Raw genomic sequence first — 15068 nt, 5'->3', positions numbered from 1 at the left:
AAAACTAATACTGCACATCACAGTTCAGTGTGGGATCAGAGCTTCCGCTGCTGGAGATCGGGTCGGATCGCCTGCAGAAAAGGTATGTAGAGCGAGTTTTTCTTTTCAGGGCTAGAATGTTGGCTATAGATGCAGGGATTTTAGTTTCATCGTGGACTTCCACTTTAAACTAAAAGGTCTATATTTACTTGATAAAGACTTTGATGCAATTTTAAATATAGGCATTTGCCTTACACCAGTTCATTGGTACTACACCAGTCATTAAAGAGTTCCTAAAAAAATAAATAAATAAACAATGGCTTTGAAATAACTTTTTTAGGACTTGTGGGTGTATGTAATCTGGTCTGGGTGCTTTATTCACCTTTATTCTGTCTAAATGTTTATGGACAAATTTCAATTTTGAGCCATAGTGGTTCATTTAGGGCTATGTTAATACTATCCCAGCAGTCTTTTTGGGTATGAGTCTATCAGCATGGCACATCTTGACTTGCTAATATTTGCCCACTCTTCTTTGCAAAAAACATCTGTCAGACTGCAAGGGCATCTCCTGTGCACAGCCCTCTTCAGATCATCCCACAGATTTTCAATCGGATTCAGGCCTGGGCTCTGTCTGGGCTATTCCAAAACTTTAATCTTCTTCTGGTGAAGCCATTCCTTGATTTGGATGTATGCTTTTGGTCATTGTCCTGCTGAAAGATGAAGTTCCTCTTCATGTTCAGCTTTCTAATAGAAGCCTGAAGGTTTTGTGCCAATATTGACTGGTATTTAGAACTGTTCATAATTTCCTCTACCTTGACTAAGGCCTCTGTTCCAGCTGAAGAAAAACAGCCCCAAAGCATGATGCAGCCACCACCATGCCTCACTGTGGGTAACATATCTTTTGGAATTATAGCCAGAAATTTCAACCATAACACATTTTTCCACATGCTTTTGGGAGACTTCAGATGTGTTTTGCAAAATTTAGCCGGGCTTGGATGTTTTTCTTAAGAAAATGCTTCTGTCTTGCCACACTACCCCCCAGCCCAGACATATGAAGTATAACGGGAGATTGTCACATGTACCACACAGCTACTACTTGCCAGATATTTATTTTTGCCTCCTCCCCTAAAAGATTTCAGTTTGTTTTTCAATTGAGTTGTACAGTTTATAGGTCACATTAAAGGTGGAAAAAGTTCTGATATGACTTCTCTTTGTCTCTTTTTTTTTTTTTTTTTACAAGAAACCTGACATTTTAACAGCGTCGTGTAGACTTTTTATATCCACTATACATGGTTCCAGATTAAACTGAACATGTCTCAATTGGCCTCAACTCTCCTCAATGGCTGATGTAAGGTCCAGGTGTACTGAAAGCTCTCAATGGAGCCTGCTGACAGCTGTAAACCATGGAAGCCGCTGCTCAGCATGCTGATGCTACTGCACATGCGTCTGGTCCAGCCAGTGGAGCACTCCATAGCCAGAAGACCATGACGCAAGGGAGGAGGAAAGGGACACGGAGGCATATCACAGTTGCCATGACAACGTGCTTCGGAAACACAGCCTCCTTCGTCAAGTCAACCATGACGTACTTCTGTGTCCCTTCCCTCACCCTTGTCACCTTGTGTTCATTCTAATCGGAAACCATGTGCGTGCATTCTTTTAAGGTTTTACATTGGAATTAATAATTTGCTTTACATTAGGGAGGTTGTGCACTCTGTCTTTTTGTTTCAGTGCTTATTTATCACCCAGTGGGATTGCTAGAGGACAGCAGTGCCTTCTAGTGTGATCATCTTCAGATTAAAAGAACACTTTTCTCTTGTTTATGTAAAAGTTTGGAATGTGTAGCTCAGCAGGAGAGAACTTTTTTATTGTTCCTGCCAATCTATAATTTTTGAAGGTGTATAAAGACCTATGTCAATACTATCCCTATTATAGATTGGAGCACCCCCATTCTCCTTTGTATACACAGAGCTCAAGAAGGTATTTAATAAATTTGACTTAGCCTTTTAAAATGATTGCCCATGGAAATATATTTTGCAGTGTATTTGCATACAGTCAAATTCAAGTATTTCCATATCCTAACTGTTCTATGTTCTTTGACAATATTCCCTCCCAGTCTACACAAGGTCTTAAAGTTAAGCATTTTTATCTATTCAATATGAACTTGCTGTTTACAGCTAACATTAAATGAAATTGTGTTATGGTCACTGCTACCCAGGTATTTTTTATATGAATACAAACAAATGGCCACTGCCCTCACCTATAGCTGGCCTTTGCAGCAAGGAGCACATGGAAGGGCAACACATACAAAACAAAACCAAAGAAATTCCCAGCTCAACTTACCAACCAGCCTGCTAAGTAACCAAATTGTCCTGTCTATCAGTATGCATTTTAAAACAGTTTTGTTTGTACGCGTTTGCAAATACATAAGCTACAGAGCTCTGTCAAGGCACCCCAGTATCTGTAGTCCTAACTCTGAATTTTGAAAGCCTCCAAATTGGAACACATGCATTATAATGGATAGGCAGAGGGCAGGTGAGCCTAGAGGGAGCCCACCCCTTAAAGTCTCAGGGGTGCACTGGACACCCAGCATATAGCACCATGGCAGGAAAGGTGTCCAGTGCTTTCCCTCACCATTTTTTTTTTATATGAACATTAGTAATGAGCTCTGCATGGCTTGATTACCAGGTCCAGCAGACTGTCATTTATAGTTGGGGCTTCTCTTAACTGCCCTGTTTAGGTTCTTTTAATACAGTGTGAAGCCTGTGTTCATAACAGATTGTCTAACATGACATACTGTAAATGCACCTAGAATCGGCACAGGGACTTCAAACACATACAACTGATAGTATGCTAGAGTTGTGGATATGTGAATCCTTGCACCCTCCTATTAAGCCCCACCCTTTCCACTCTGTATTCTGGCTAATTGGAGATGCAACATTGCAATGAATATTGGGGCCTATTTACACCACAATGCTGTGTGCTGCAGTGCACGCATTGGTTCACATTGTGGAGTATTAAACGGCCCATTCAAAATAAATGGGGTGAAATGCACAGCAATGCACACAGAAGTAGGGGCAAAGCACTGACACATGTAATGTACGTTGTTGCAACATGTGCATAACCTTGACATCACAACAATTTTTGGATGTATAGATGTCTCCCTGCCTGCTGTTTACAGCCAGTCTTTGAGCAATCTCAGTTATTTAGTTTTCTCTCTGCCTGCTACTTTTGGGGAGTGCATTCCAGTATGTACTCAGCTTTGCTTACTAACCTGCACTTTTTCCAGACTTGCATACGATCTGTATAGAGCATTCTAGTTAATACAGTAGTAAGAAATAGAACTGAACATCCCATGGAGGTTAAACATAACCATGAGGTATGATTTTAATTGGACATCTGAATATGGGTACATGCATGTGCCGCAGTGTTCAGATGTCAAGAAAATGAGGAAAGACGTTCAGCAGATATACGCGTTAATAACTAGCCACAAGAGATACTTCAATGTGTCAAAAATGCATACAAGCCTTGACGGGAATAAGATCATTTTAGCTGTCTTATTTAGAATACTCTACAAAAGAGGAATGAAGTAGCAGTGCAGAAGAAAAATCTGAATGAATCTGTAATGCTTCTTTTGGGAAATATAGCGTTATTGCCTTCATACACCACCCCCAGAGGATTGTCAGGCTAGCCTACGCAGACAGATCTAAGCAAGCATAGCACAACTGTGTATTCAGCACTTGATATTATCTAAGACCATTTATTCCTTTTTAAAAGACCGTGCTTGGTCATCTTTAGGCAAAATCTCAACTTTACACCCCCTTGTTTTGTAAACTAGCATTTTGCTGTAAGATGATGAAATCCAAGCAAAAGCACAAGTCTAACAATGGATATTCTTTATATACAACTAATAGTAAAAACAAATAGTGGTATTCCCTGCAGCTAATTTTTGTCCCATCTATTTTTTTGCTTTCTCTGCATTGGGGCGGCAATGGCTTGGATTGAGAGGGTCTGAATGCCAAGCAGGCATCACTGCTGTTGCTTTTGAATGGACCAGCCAGCCTCTGTAACTCTATCAAATTTTTTATGTATAGTTAAAGTGTTACTAAACCCAGTAATAGGAAAATGGTTCATCCACCCACCCCGCAAACCCCCCCCCCCCCCCAGTGTCCACAGCTTATAAATCTTTTTACATTAAAATACTGCCACTATATACCTTTTTGTCTGATCTGTATACCACGGGCTTAGAAATCCCCACAGCTAAATATCCAAAACGTACCCCGTCAGGAGGGCCGTGCCGTCGCATGAGCGGCGCCGACCAATCAGAACCCGCGTAACCCGTCCTGTCAGCGGGGAAGAAGACACGTGAATGCCGAGGGGACTTCTAAGCCCCGAACCCCTGACACGGCTATACTGGGGCTCAGAACGGGAGATCTGCACACAACAGGGCACTGGGGCTGGGGGGGGGGGGGGTCCTGTGTAAGTTCATCTTACAGATTTTTCTGTAAAGGTGAACTTACACTTTAATAAGGAAATATGTCAGTGCCAACACTAATACATATACAAGAAAAAAATGTGTTGCATTTTTTCCCAAGTCTTGTCCACTCCACAACAGATCATTCATTTTTCACTCTTCTAAGGTGGACATCTCTGCCATACTATCCTTTTAGTGCCACAGAAACCTACACATTGACAATTCTATATGATGTAGTTTGTTACTCCTGGTCCTTAGGTGTTCATAGCAAACATGCATGTTAATGCAAAATCAGACTGGAAATATTTTACAAAATTATCAATTAATACATTTGGTATCTACAAAGAAGTCATGACTGAGAATGAGATGATATGTTTTAAGTCACTGGTTCTCAAACTTTGATCAATGTACCAATGGGTGCACTTAATTAGTCCAAATAGTAGCTTCACTACTTGTGCATTTAAACCTTTTGGAGACTCGGTGAAATAAAGACCACAGTACACAGCTTTGAGTTGTGACTTGCTGCATACTTCCCAATAAGTGGTTGCCATTTAACTTCAGCTAGTAAAGCTACATCTTAAATTGGTTGTGAACCTCTGAAATGAAAAATTAACAAACCATATCCCACCATAATGTTCACTAGCTTCAATCTAATGCACCCAGTGTGGTTCCTATCTGATCTCTCCTTCCTCTGCTATTCAGGAGTCTGTTTCTGACAGGTTTTGCCAACACCAGGGGAATTCCAAGGGACGGCCCCAATTCCTCCTTCAGCACACAGCAGGCGATTGACAGCCTGAGCTGTGCATGTTTCCCCCTATGAGGCTGTACAGGGAAGTGTGCTTTTTCCCTCCACTCAGGTCTAAGATTACACTCAGCTGCCTGCCCTATGCTGTGCAGTGTGTGGAATCAGAGCACTACTCCCTGCCCTCTGGAGCTGAGAAAAAGCCTTTGAGCTGTGTGATTTAGAATGCTGTAGAGAAGAGAGGGCTGCAGATGTACTGTATATCATCTCTGTATCACCTGAGTTTTGTCACTTCAGTGGGTATATAAGTGTTTACAATCACTTTAAAGCTGTAGTTGTCATTGTAGAAAGAGAGCTACCCTTCCTCTCGTTGGTGGCTAGTTTATATTCTGATGAAAGCATTTTTTTAGGATTAAAAACTGATTTTTGACTTCTCTCAAACTTTACACAGAAGAACAAAAGCAAAGATTCTTATCTGTGAATGTGTATCCTGTATTTCTTTCCGAATAGTAGCTATAAATGAAGACCTCTATATATTTCTGTAATATTTATTACATGACTATTTTAATTTATTCTGCACAATACGACTAGGCTGCATAGTGATTTATCTAGATGCCAGTATTTTATGGTAAAAGATGTTTATAGTTTAGGAAATTCTGACAGATTTACATAAAAACTTCTAGCAGGTTCGGTGTTTTCATTTTATAGGATTATTTTAGATTATTTTAGACACGAAGGCTTGAAAGCTGAGACTATAGCGACTATGCTCTGGGGCCTCATATAAGTTGATGCCCTTGCCACTGAAAATTCGTGCAGGTACTTATTTTGCAAAGTTTCCCATTTCCCTAAAGTCCCTAATCTGCTGTGATTTTTTCTGTTCAGACCTCCTCGAGGGTGACAGGAGAGTGTAACACTAATAAAGTGAGTGGGGACTGAGAAAAGTGTAACTGCACTAAAATCTTGAGATTCACATGAAGTGCAAAACCTACCTGCTCAGTAAATTATTTCTATCCATGCATAGCAGTAGTGGACCACTGTACATAAAATTACCCTTAATACCTTTTTTTTCAGTAGTCTGGTGATCCTAAAACCCTTTCTTATGATAAGGTATAGGTAATCACATGAACCCCCTACCCCAGGCTCCTTGCTGAATCTCACATACAAAGAGCCGGATGTACAGTACATCTAAAAGTGTAAGTCAGCACTAACAAATTTTAACATAAACTTGGAAGTCTGAATTGAATTGGTGATGAAGAAAACAATATATGCGTTACAAGCATAAGGTAATGCACACTCTGTGACCATTTGAGGTACTTTGTGGATTTTTTTATTCCAATCATTTTTACTGAAGTATAAAGAGGTTCCACATAAGGAAAAAATGTATAGAAGAGACCCAACAAAAAAAATTGCTCAAGTCTTATAGTTGAAGGCACTGCGCTTTCAAAGAGTTAACATGCTGGAAGGAATCATTGAGACAAGGTATTGTACAAATCCTATATGCTAAACATCAGAGCGATACGTTTGAGAGAACCAAAAGAACTGGTTTCTAAATTTCTGGTACTGGTCGAAGACTTGGGATGATGTGAGTTAATGGCTGTAGAGTGTCACTTTGTAAGAGTAAGGACTATAAGTGAGCATGATAAGCTTAAGGCATTTTATCAGTACTCAACCCTTGCATAGCCGGTAAGAACTCCAAGATTGACCTAGGAATTACATTTAGACAAGTAGTTTTTCAAAGAAAACAGGCGTTCAAGTGAATAATTGTGGTTGAGATCTCAATATATCGGATAGATTGGGTATGATCACCAATGTCCCATGAGGTTAAGTTTGGCAGAAAGGAGAAAAGAATATGTATGATGAGCATTCTGACTGATTTCAGGACAGTGTCTGTGTTAATATGAAGAAGAGCCAATTCTGCAGAGGGGGTTATAGGTATCTGGGTAAATTCCAAGATTAGTTTCAAGACTTAGTTGCAGTATGATCTGACCATTTTGCAGTACCATAGGATGTGTATTAGGGAGCCCATCTTTCTGTAATTTTGCCAACATTCTGCTGAAGTACCCAGATGCATGCTTTCTCAATTTTTACTGCAGGGGATAGCTGATAATTTAGATTACTGTAAGCTGAAGGGAATTTTAATATCAGGCACAGCTGCAATGTTTGGTGGCTAGCATTATTCACTTGTTGATTGGTTTCACTTGCTGCCTAAAATTGCTGTTTAGCACATAATAAAGTTTAAATAAAAGCACAAGAGCCCAAGGATTATACAACTAATCTTTTGTCCTGTTTCTGTTGCCTATCTAGATATTGATGAGTGTGCCGAAGGACGTCACTACTGTCGAGAAAACACTGTGTGTGTTAATACTCCAGGATCTTTTATGTGCATTTGCCAACCTGGGTATATCAAAATTGATGACTATTCCTGCACAGGTAAGGACAAAACACATTTTGTTATTATTTTGATAACGATTTTTCTTCACTAGGCATTCAAATCAGGAATAAGGATTTACAATTTATTACAAAAGCTCTTGCAAAGTAATATTTATCTCTTGATTGTTTTATGCTATAACCGGGAACATGATGGTAAAATACGTAAGTATTTTTTTTTCAGCATTGCTATTTAGTGAGTTATATGAAACTGACATTGAAAAATAACTTTTATCCTGAATAGTTGAAAGTTCTTACATGGGGATATTTTTCAAAGGTTTATAAGGCACTGAAGCAGTTTTTTTTTTTTTTTTTTAAATGCAGCATAGTGTGTTCATAAAGATGAATTGTTCCTTTTTATTGACTCAAAGCAGAACTTCGGATGAAAATTTTAATCTTCATATCAACCATATGCCCCACATATATGTCCTGCCTTACTCCTATAATTGCAAAAAGAGTGTTAGGAGTGCTAGATAAAAATGGGAAAAACCTGTTTAATCTCCAGATCAAGAATGGCAGCTCTCTGTTATGTGTGGTATCTCTGTGGGTCCCCGTAAAAAGATGAGGGCATTGCAGGTTAGTGCAACGCCAGTAAAAGATTATTAAACCTTTATAAAGCGTCAGAAGACGAATCCAACCCATTAAAGGGGTTCAAGACTCTCCCATCATCAAGGCTTGGAAGCTGGCTACAATACAGGATTATACTAAAAAGACAATTGTAAGGCAGTACAAGTAATGACTGTGGTGTAACCGTAAATTGACATCTTAGGCCTTTCATGAAGAATAGTATTTTACTGGACTTGCACTAACCTGTGATTTTAAGGCTCGGTTCACACCTAAAATGGATCCATCTCACAGCAGGGGTCTGGCTCGTGCTGGTTCACTGTTTCAGGTACGATTTCAGCCCAAATTTTGGGTTGAATTTGCACCTTAAACGGACCAAAAGACGCACAGCATTTTTCTGCAAAATGCACTGGACCTGCTGCATAGATATGTGCACCGGCTCCGTAGAGAGTCGGTCAAAATCTCCTGCTATTGTGCAATGGTGTTAACCCAGCCTAACACTTTGTTTTTGCTGTTATAGTTGTATCCTCCATGGCCACAGTTCAATAGAAATCATGGCAAAGGCACTCATCTTTCTGATGGGTGCCCTAGAAAATAAATCCCTGTTGAATTTTTGCTTCCTTAGTTACCTCTCTTCCTCCAAGCCTTTCAATTACACAGATATGCATCAACACATTGCTGAAATTGTTCTATGCTCTGCGCTATTGTAGACATGTAAACTGTGTTAAACTGACAGACCATGCAATGCAGTAAAACCCTAAATGCTCACTCTGCTGCTTCTCCTAGTCGGAGTGCAACTGTAGATTACAAGGGAGATTAAAATAAGGAGATTACAAAAAGCAAATATAAAGAGAGATTTGAATATTTACTCTTGCTCTATTTACAAATTATTGGTTGATTTTCCTAATCAATACCTGATTAAAGGGTGGCTGTTTTAATAATTCTCTTTTAAAAGAATATGTCAAGGCAAATGGCTGGGAGGGATGTAATAGATATTGAAAAACTTCATAAGGCACACAATAGGGTTATGCTTGCTAGGGAAAGAATGTCGGGATTGGCTAGGACATCTAATTGTAGATGGACCAAAAGTGCAGTTGGTAGAGGTCTTTACTGCTGGCTAAGGGCTGTAAATTGCTGGATGGAAGCTTTATAGTTTTAGATGGGGAGGTTAGATTTTGCTGAATAGAGTAAGGGAGGTGTACTTCTGACTAAGGGATGAATATTCCTGCCTGGGGTGGTGGGGAGTATACACTTTCTTTGGACATATTATAATGCTTGTTTAATGCTAGTCGATTGTAATGTAGCATAAATAAACAAATGAAGTGGGCTGGGACTTTGTATGTACCTTGTAGGGTTTTATAAAGGCATGTACAAAAAAGCTTAAACAATCATTATTTACCATATACAAATGGTTGAATAAAAACACTGCATTTACAGCTAGTTAAAATCACAGTTACTGTTATTTTGTCCAGGATGTGCTGGTCCTGACTCAGAGAATCAAAAGGGGGTGCCCTACGCATTTCACAGGAGATCCCACTTCATCAGGGCCTTGAAATAGCACAAATTTTGTACATATGCTGTAATAACTTACAAACAAGATGTTAACAAGATTATAAATATGAATACTAATAACAGTTTTATTATCAACTACAGAAACAAGGGGTTAAAAATCTCTTGATCACCTAAATGGTAACATTACAACATATTGAAAAGCTAACAGATTAGAGCTAAGTTACATTTATTTAATGCCCCATAGTGTGTCAAAAGCCAGAGAAAGAACAAAAGGACAAATGGGAGACAAACAAGAAAATATAATTCCTTAAGAAATATAATTGAACATCAGTCAATGCCTATATTCCCGCCCAGGCGGCTGTGTACGGGATCATATAATGAAATACACTACTGTTTCACCTGTATGATGCCAGTCATTCAGTCCAGTGGAGAGGAAGCCTGGGGGGCCCATGGGGATAGCCTCTGTGTCCTCACCGGGAAGAAAAAAGCAGACTTCTATGCAATGGTAATAATGAGATTGCTATAATATCAGTATGTCAAAAAGGAGGAGGGAAAACAGGAAGGGTGGGGAAAAGGGGAGGGGGTGGGAAAAGAGGGAAGGTGGGGAAATGGAGACAGTAAAGAAAGTAAGGTGTAGCAGGAAAAACCCGCTCCCTTCTTTACCGTCTTTACTGGTTCTCCCTGCTTACCCCTTCCTTTCCTTACTGTCTCCATTTCCGTTTCCCCCTTCCCTCTTTTCCCACCCTCCTTTTTCCCCCTCCCACCCTTCTCGTTTTCCCTCCTCCATTTTGACATACTGATATTATAGCAATCTCATCATTACCATTGCATAGGAGTCTGCTTTTTCTTCCCGGTAAGGACACGGAAGCTATCCTCATAAGCCCCCCAGGCTTCCTCCTCACTGGACTGAATGACTGGCATCATACAGGTGAAACAGTAGTGTATTTCATTTTATATGATCCCGTACACAGCCGCCTAGGTGGGGATATAGGCATTGACTGATATTTGATTATATTTCTTAAGGAATTATATATTCTTGTTTGTCTCCCATTTTCCTTCTTGTTCTTTCTCTGGCTTTTGACACACTATGGGGCAGGAAATAAATGTAATTTAGCTCTAATCTGTTAGCTTTTCAATATGTTGTAATGTTACCATTTAGGTGATCAAAAGATTTTTAACCCCTTGTTTCTGTAGTTAATGATAATTAAAACATTTATTAGTATTCATATTTATAATCTTGTTTGTAGGTTATTACAGTATATGTACAAAATTTGTGCTATTTCAAGGCCCTGATGAAGCAGGATCTCCCACGAAACGCGAAGGTCATCCATCTTGATTCTCTTAGTCAGGACCAGCACATCCTGGACAAAATAGCAGTAACTGATTTTAAGTAGCTGTAATTGCAATGTTTTTATTCAACCATTTGTATATGGTAAATAAAGTATGATTGTTTTTTAAACTTTTTTGTACATGCCTTTATTAAACCCTACAAGGTACATACAAAGTCCCACCCCACTTCATTTGTTTTATATATATGCTTTTTCTGGGATAGTACCTATGTAGGGTTATAATTATCTCACATCCGCCCCTCACCTCCTTAAAATAATATAGCATATTCAAAGTCACGTAAGGAAGATAGGGGGCGCTAGATACCATATTATTCAAGTGCTCTAAATAAATAAATCTCCTGCATTACCAAAAAAATGGAAATGTAAGAAAGCTAGGGGGCGCTAGATACCATACTATTCAAGTGCTTTAAATAAATAAATATCCTGCATTACCAAAAAAATGAAAAACATAATAATGACAAATCATAATTAGATTACACATTGGAGTGCCCACAATAGTGAAAAAAATATATAGTGATTGATTGTCCACATAAAGTGTTTTGAAGTGGTTGAAATGATATCTTTCAATAATATCCCAATCTTGTTGCTGTAAACGAAAGGTTTTCCATCACCAAAGGAAAATAAGAAAAAGGAAAACACCTCGAAGTAGTAGATATCTGCTTACCAGATACCAATGACTCCTTTAGTTAAAAAGAGAGTCACTAGCGCTTGTGCAGGGTTGTGCCTGCTCACATGGATGGCCGGACTGTGGTTGGTATTATAGGCATGGGTCGTTCCCGTCAAGCTCATTCAAGATAGGATAAGGATACATAGGAAACAAAAACAGTCTCCATAGCGTAAAACCATTTATTAAAAAAGTAAACAAATTAAAAAGCCAAATGGCCACTTACATTGGTGGGTGCCTACCCGGCACTGGGGCTGCTTGCATGTCAGGGTGACTTCACAGTCAGAAAAAGCCTTTCATGTCTCCTCCACGCTGGCGTGCGTTCCAGCTTACACAGGGGGGCAGCCAAAGGATCCGGATGTTGTTGGGTGATAGGACATGTGACCACGTACCGCTCCGACGTACGTTTCGTAGTGAACGTCTTCAGGGAAGCGTACGTTGGTCACTGGAATGGTGGTTTTTATTAGGAACAGGAAGGGGGCGGGTAATTGGCAAATGGGCCACAGGAACTGTGCTCATAGCAATAAAGTTGGAAAGTTCAACTATGGTCTGGAGCATTAGCTCCATCTTGTGGATATTTACTATATTGTTCAAAAAAAATCCTTAATTGAAAACGAATGTGACTTTTTATTAGGAACAGGAAGTGGACGGGTAGTTGGAAAATAGACCACAGGAACTGTGCTCATGGCAATAAGGTTGGAAAGTTCAGCTATGGTCTGGAGCTTAGCTCCATCTTGTGTGGATCCAGAGCGGTACGTGGTCACATGTCCTATCACCCAACAACATCCGGATCCTTTGGCTGCCCCCCTGTGTAAGCTGGAACGCACGCCAGCGTGGAGGAGACATGAAAGGCTTTTTCTGACTGTGAAGTCACCCTGACATGCAAGCAGCCCCAGTGCCGGGTAGGCACCCACCAATGTAAGTGGCCATTTGGCTTTTTAATTTGTTTACTTTTTTAATAAATGGTTTTACGCTATGGAGACTGTTTTTGTTTCCTATGTATCCTTATCCTATCTTGAATGAGCTTGACGGGAACGATCCATGCCTATAATACCAACCACAGTCCGGCCATCCATGTGAGCAGGCACAACCCTGCACAAGCGCTAGTGACTCTCTTTTTAACTAAAGGAGTCATTGGTATCTGGTAAGCAGATATCTACTACTTCGAGGTGTTTTCCTTTTTCTTATTTTCCTTTGGTGATGGAAAACCTTTCGTTTACAGCAACAAGATTGGGATATTATTGAAAGATATCATTTCAACCACTTCAAAACACTTTTTTATGTGGACAATCAATCACTATATATTTTTTTCACTATTGTGGGCACTCCAATGTGTAATCTAATTATGATTTGTCATTATTATGTTTTTCATTTTTTTGGTAATGCAGGATATTTATTTATTTAAAGCACTTGAATAGTATGGTATCTAGCGCCCCCTAGCTTTCTTACATTTCCATTTTTTTGGTAATGCAGGAGATTTATTTATTTAGAGCACTTGAATAATATGGTATCTAGCGCCCCCTATCTTCCTTACATTCCTTTTTTTGATTATCTATTTTTTTGATTATTCAAAAATTGGGGAGCAGCTTACACTGATTGTTTATATATTTCCACAAATTTTCTTTATTGTTGGGAATGTTTTCTTACTAGATGTATCACCAGTATATGTAATTCATATATATTATCTGCTATCGACACCACTGGCGCGAAGGTTTTTACTATTTTCTACCCATATTCAAAGTCACACCTGCAAACACCCACAATTTGGCTTAATCACCGAATAGTGTCTTGGTTATAAAGTCATATATTGTAATATCAATTAGTACAAAATGTGTGTTTATTAGGGTGAGAATAAAATGGTCCATCATAATATGTCATCTGTGTTGCATATTAAAATTGCAACAAAGCATCTTAGAGTTATAAAGCAACCAGACCCGTCAGTAGCATAGTTTACTAACCGTAGTTGCCAAAGTTTGGTTAGGTACAATTTTACTGTAAAATCAGCCATTGATATTGGAAAGTATTTGTATAATATTGGAGTCTAAATTGAAATCTCTTCTCTCCAGATGCTATTCACATTATCCTTAGTACTTTTTGTCCTACTAATATACAAGATAAAATGAAAAGTGGCAGTCAGTACTGCTGTTGGGGACTGTCTGGCTGAAATTTCTGACATGGTTATCCGCTGCAGGTACTTGATAGACAGGCAACTTTTTCAATGTTGCTGAAACTGCAAGAATCTTGTGATTAAGTCCTACACACTTTTTTATTCTTTTACCACTTCAGCTCACATGTGTACACCCCTATAGACCAGATTCTCACATTTACGGCAATAACCTTGTCATTACTTAAGATAACAAAGTAATCCATATATTGTTCATTTTAGGACTAGCAAGGCTTTCTTTGATGATATTGTCTTGTAAAAATGATTTAAAATTATTTGTATGCAATCAATAGAGAAAAAAGCAACACAAAAAATGCTACTACTTTGATTGGTGTTAGATAAAAAAAAATATACATAATGTTTCTGTATATAAAAAGTATGCATTTTATTCTGTGATTTGCCATGTTTTTTTTTTTTTAATCATAAAAAAAAAGTTTTATTTGAATTTCCGCACAGCCATATACAACTCATATATAACCATGACATACCGGTGACCATAACAAATATCAAGTGTCCTTTTGCAAGGTCATCAAAGATGTACAACATCTGAATACCATTTTTTTTATATATATATATATATATATATAATATAGTAAGGCAGTGCGGAACAGAACTAAAAACAGTAAAATGAGTAAGCATCAATGCAACCAAAACATAGTGTCAAATGTACATTGCAACATAAAATCTATTATCCATACTCCGGAAACATTGCTCATATAGTTATAGCGCTCAGCCCAACCTCTTCAGCAAACTTACTTCACTTAAGAAGTCTACGTATGGGATCCAAGTCATCTGTCAGTCCCCACCCTCCCAGCTGCTGTAGCTGGGATGCGAGGAAATAGACTCTAGCATGCGGGACCGCCAGCCCACCCTCTTTCTTATTATATTGTAAAGTGGACAGACTGATTGTAGGTGCTTTTTTACGCCATAGTAGTTCTCTGAACTGGGAATCTATCTTATCGAACCACTGCCGAGGTATCCATACTGGCGAGTTATGGCATATGTATAATAGCTGCGGAGACCACACCATTTTTATGAGGTTCGCCCTTCCAACTACTGATAATGGTAATTTACACCAGGCATTACATTTTTCTCTAAATTTAGTAAGTAGGGGAATACGATTAAGAGTGATATATTGGGTGATATCTGGGGACACCTGTACACCCAAATAGCGAAAGGAGGACACTACCTGCACC

The 15068-nt window shown here is 39.0% G+C and overlaps 1 protein-coding gene across 1 annotated transcript in view; it reads left to right on the top strand.

The window, feature by feature from the left end:
• The window catches only part of NELL2 (neural EGFL like 2), a gene marked incomplete in the record, with an annotated part of 447509 nt that overhangs the window by 263689 nt on the left and 168752 nt on the right, over window positions 1-15068 (top strand). Inside the window, 1 exon segment of the mRNA XM_073619952.1 lies at window positions 7497-7622. Coding sequence (XP_073476053.1) covers window positions 7497-7622 — 126 coding nt within the window.

This window comes from Aquarana catesbeiana, linkage group LG03 (genome assembly GCF_042186555.1).
Source record: "Aquarana catesbeiana isolate 2022-GZ linkage group LG03, ASM4218655v1, whole genome shotgun sequence".
NCBI lineage: Eukaryota > Metazoa > Chordata > Amphibia > Anura > Ranidae > Aquarana > Aquarana catesbeiana.
This window is presented reverse-complemented; position numbering and strand designations above follow the sequence as displayed.